Source organism: Parus major, unplaced genomic scaffold (genome assembly GCF_001522545.3).
Source record: "Parus major isolate Abel unplaced genomic scaffold, Parus_major1.1 Scaffold631, whole genome shotgun sequence".
In the NCBI taxonomy this organism is placed as follows: domain Eukaryota; kingdom Metazoa; phylum Chordata; class Aves; order Passeriformes; family Paridae; genus Parus; species Parus major.
In genome coordinates this window covers 1-2,467 of record NW_015379516.1, presented here as the reverse complement: position 1 = coordinate 2,467, position 2,467 = coordinate 1, and the positions used below count along the sequence as shown (strand labels likewise).

At 48.8% G+C, this 2,467-nt stretch overlaps 1 protein-coding gene across 1 annotated transcript; it reads right to left on the bottom strand.

Annotated features, from left to right (window-relative positions):
- Positions 1 to 1,887: 1,887 nt before the first annotated feature.
- LOC107199378 (ribosome biogenesis protein BOP1-like) lies at positions 1,888 to 2,454 on the bottom strand. The gene is made up of 2 exons (XM_015616701.3): positions 2,073 to 2,454; positions 1,888 to 1,995 (listed from the first exon to the last, which is right to left on the bottom strand). The coding sequence occupies exons 1-2, from the start codon at positions 2,452 to 2,454 to the stop codon at positions 1,907 to 1,909; spliced, it is 471 nt and encodes a 156-aa protein (XP_015472187.2). The 3' UTR covers positions 1,888 to 1,906.
- Positions 2,455 to 2,467: the final 13 nt, after the last annotated feature.

Genomic DNA, 2,467 nt, shown 5'->3' with positions numbered 1-2,467 from the left:
GGAAAACTGGGATAATTGGAAGGGAAAATGGGATAATGGGCTGGGAAAATGGGGATAACACCCGGGAAAATACGGGATTAGCAACGGGAATAATTCGGGATAAGAATCCGGAAAAGTCTGGGATATCAACTGAGAAAATTTGGGATAATTTGGGATAATGACCTGGGAAAATCCGGGATAAGAACCCAGGAAAATCTGGGATAAGAACCCAGGAAAATCTGGGATAAGAACCCAGGAAAATTTGGGAAAATCAACCCAGGAAAATCTGGGAAAACAACCGGGAAAAATCCGGGATCATTTGGGCTAACAACGTGAAAAATCTGGGATAACAACCCGGGAAAATCTGGGATAAAAACCTGGGAAAATCCGGGATAATCCGGGATAACAACCCGGAAAAATCCGGGATAACAGCCCAGGAAAATCCGGGATAACAACCTGGGAAAATCCAGGATAAAAACCTGGAAAAATCCGGGATATTCCGGGATAACAACCCAGGAAAAGCTGGGATAATCCAGGATAACAACCCAGGAAAATCCGGGATAACAACCCAGGAAAATCCAGGATAAAAACCTGGAAAAATCCAGGATAATCTGGGATAACAACCCATGAAAATCCGGGATAATCCGGGATAACAACCCAGGAAAATCCGGGATAACAACCCAGGAAAATCCAGGATAAAAACCTGGAAAAATCCAGGATAATCTGGGATATCAGCCCAGGAAAATCCGGGATAATCTGGGATATCAGCCCAGGAAAATCCGGGATAATCTGGGATATCAGCCCAGGAAAATCCGGGATAATCTGGGATATCAGCCCAGGAAAATCCCGACTAAGAAACCAGGAAAAACTGGGATAACAACCTGGGAAAATTTGGGATAATTTGGAATAACAACCCAGGAAAATCCGGGATAACAACCCAGGAAAATCCGGGATAATCCGGGATATCAGCCCAGGAAAATCCGGGATAATCCAGGATAACAACCCAGGAAAATCCGGGATAATCCGGGATAACAACCCAGGAAAATCCGGGATAACAACCCAGGAAAATCCGGGATATTCCGGGATAACAATCCAGGAAAATCCAGGATATCAGCCCAGGAAAATCCGGGATAATCTGGGATATCAGCCCAGGAAAATCCGGGATAATCTGGGATATCAGCCCAGGAAAATCCCGACTAAGAAACCAGGAAAAACTGGGATAACAACCTGGGAAAATTTGGGATAATTTGGAATAACAACCCAGGAAAACCCGGGATAAAAACCCAGGAAAATCTGGGATAACGACCGAGAAAAATCCGGGATAATCCGGGATAACAACCCAGGAAAAATCTGGGATAATTTGTGATAACAAGCCAGGAAAATCCAGGATAACATCCTGGAAAAATCCGGGATAATCTGGGATATCAGCCCAGGAAAATCCGGGATAAAAACCTGAAAAAATCCGGGAAAATCCGGGATAACAACCCAGAAAAATCTGGGATAACAGCCCAGGAAAATCCGGGATATCGGCCCAGGAAAATCCGGGATAACAACCTGGGAAAATCCAGGATAAAAACCTGGAAAAACCCAGGATAATCTGGGATAACAACCCATGAAAATCCGGGATAATCCGGGATAACAACCCAGGAAAATCCGGGATAACAACCCATGAAAAGCCGGGATAATCCGGGATAACAACCCAGAGAAATCCAGGATAATTTGGGACAACAACCCAGGAAAATCCGAGATAATCCGGGATATCAGCCCAGGATAAACCGGGATATTCCGGGATATCAGCCCAGGAAAATCTGGGATAACAACCTGGAAAAATCCGGGATATTCCGGGATAAGAACCCAGGAAAATCCGGGATATTCCGGGATATCAGCCCATGAAAATCCGGGCTAACAGCCGGGATAATTGGGGATCTCACCTCAGCGTCCTGTAGGGCCTGGTGGACAGATCCAGATCGAACCAAAGCAATTTGCTGTCGTAGCTGCCGCAGATCACGTTATCCCCTGGGAACACAAACCGGGAATCACCGATCCCGCCGGATTCCCGATCCCCTTCCCGCTTTTCCCGGCGGATCCCGCACCTGCGGGGTGCACGGCCATGCTGGAGATCCACTGGCAGCCGCTCTGCAGTTTCTTGGTGAGCTCCTGGCGCAGGAGGTTGTAGATCCGCACGGATCTTTGGGAAGCCACCAGGAAGTAGGGCCGGAGCGGATGGAACCGCACGCACTGGATCCGGCCGGGATTTTTCCGGAAGGGATCCTGGCTCCGGCGCCGGCTGCTCTGGTGGATCAGCACCTGGCGCCCGCCGGGATTGCGCTGCACCGAGGCCCAGTAATCGCCTTTGGGGTGCCAGGTCACCTGTGTCACTGGCTGGGGATCCGGAATGGGATCCAGTGAGATCCCGAGCCTCTGGATCATCATCATCATCCTCATCCTCATCCCTGATCCCATTCCTGATCCCATCCCTGATCCCCAG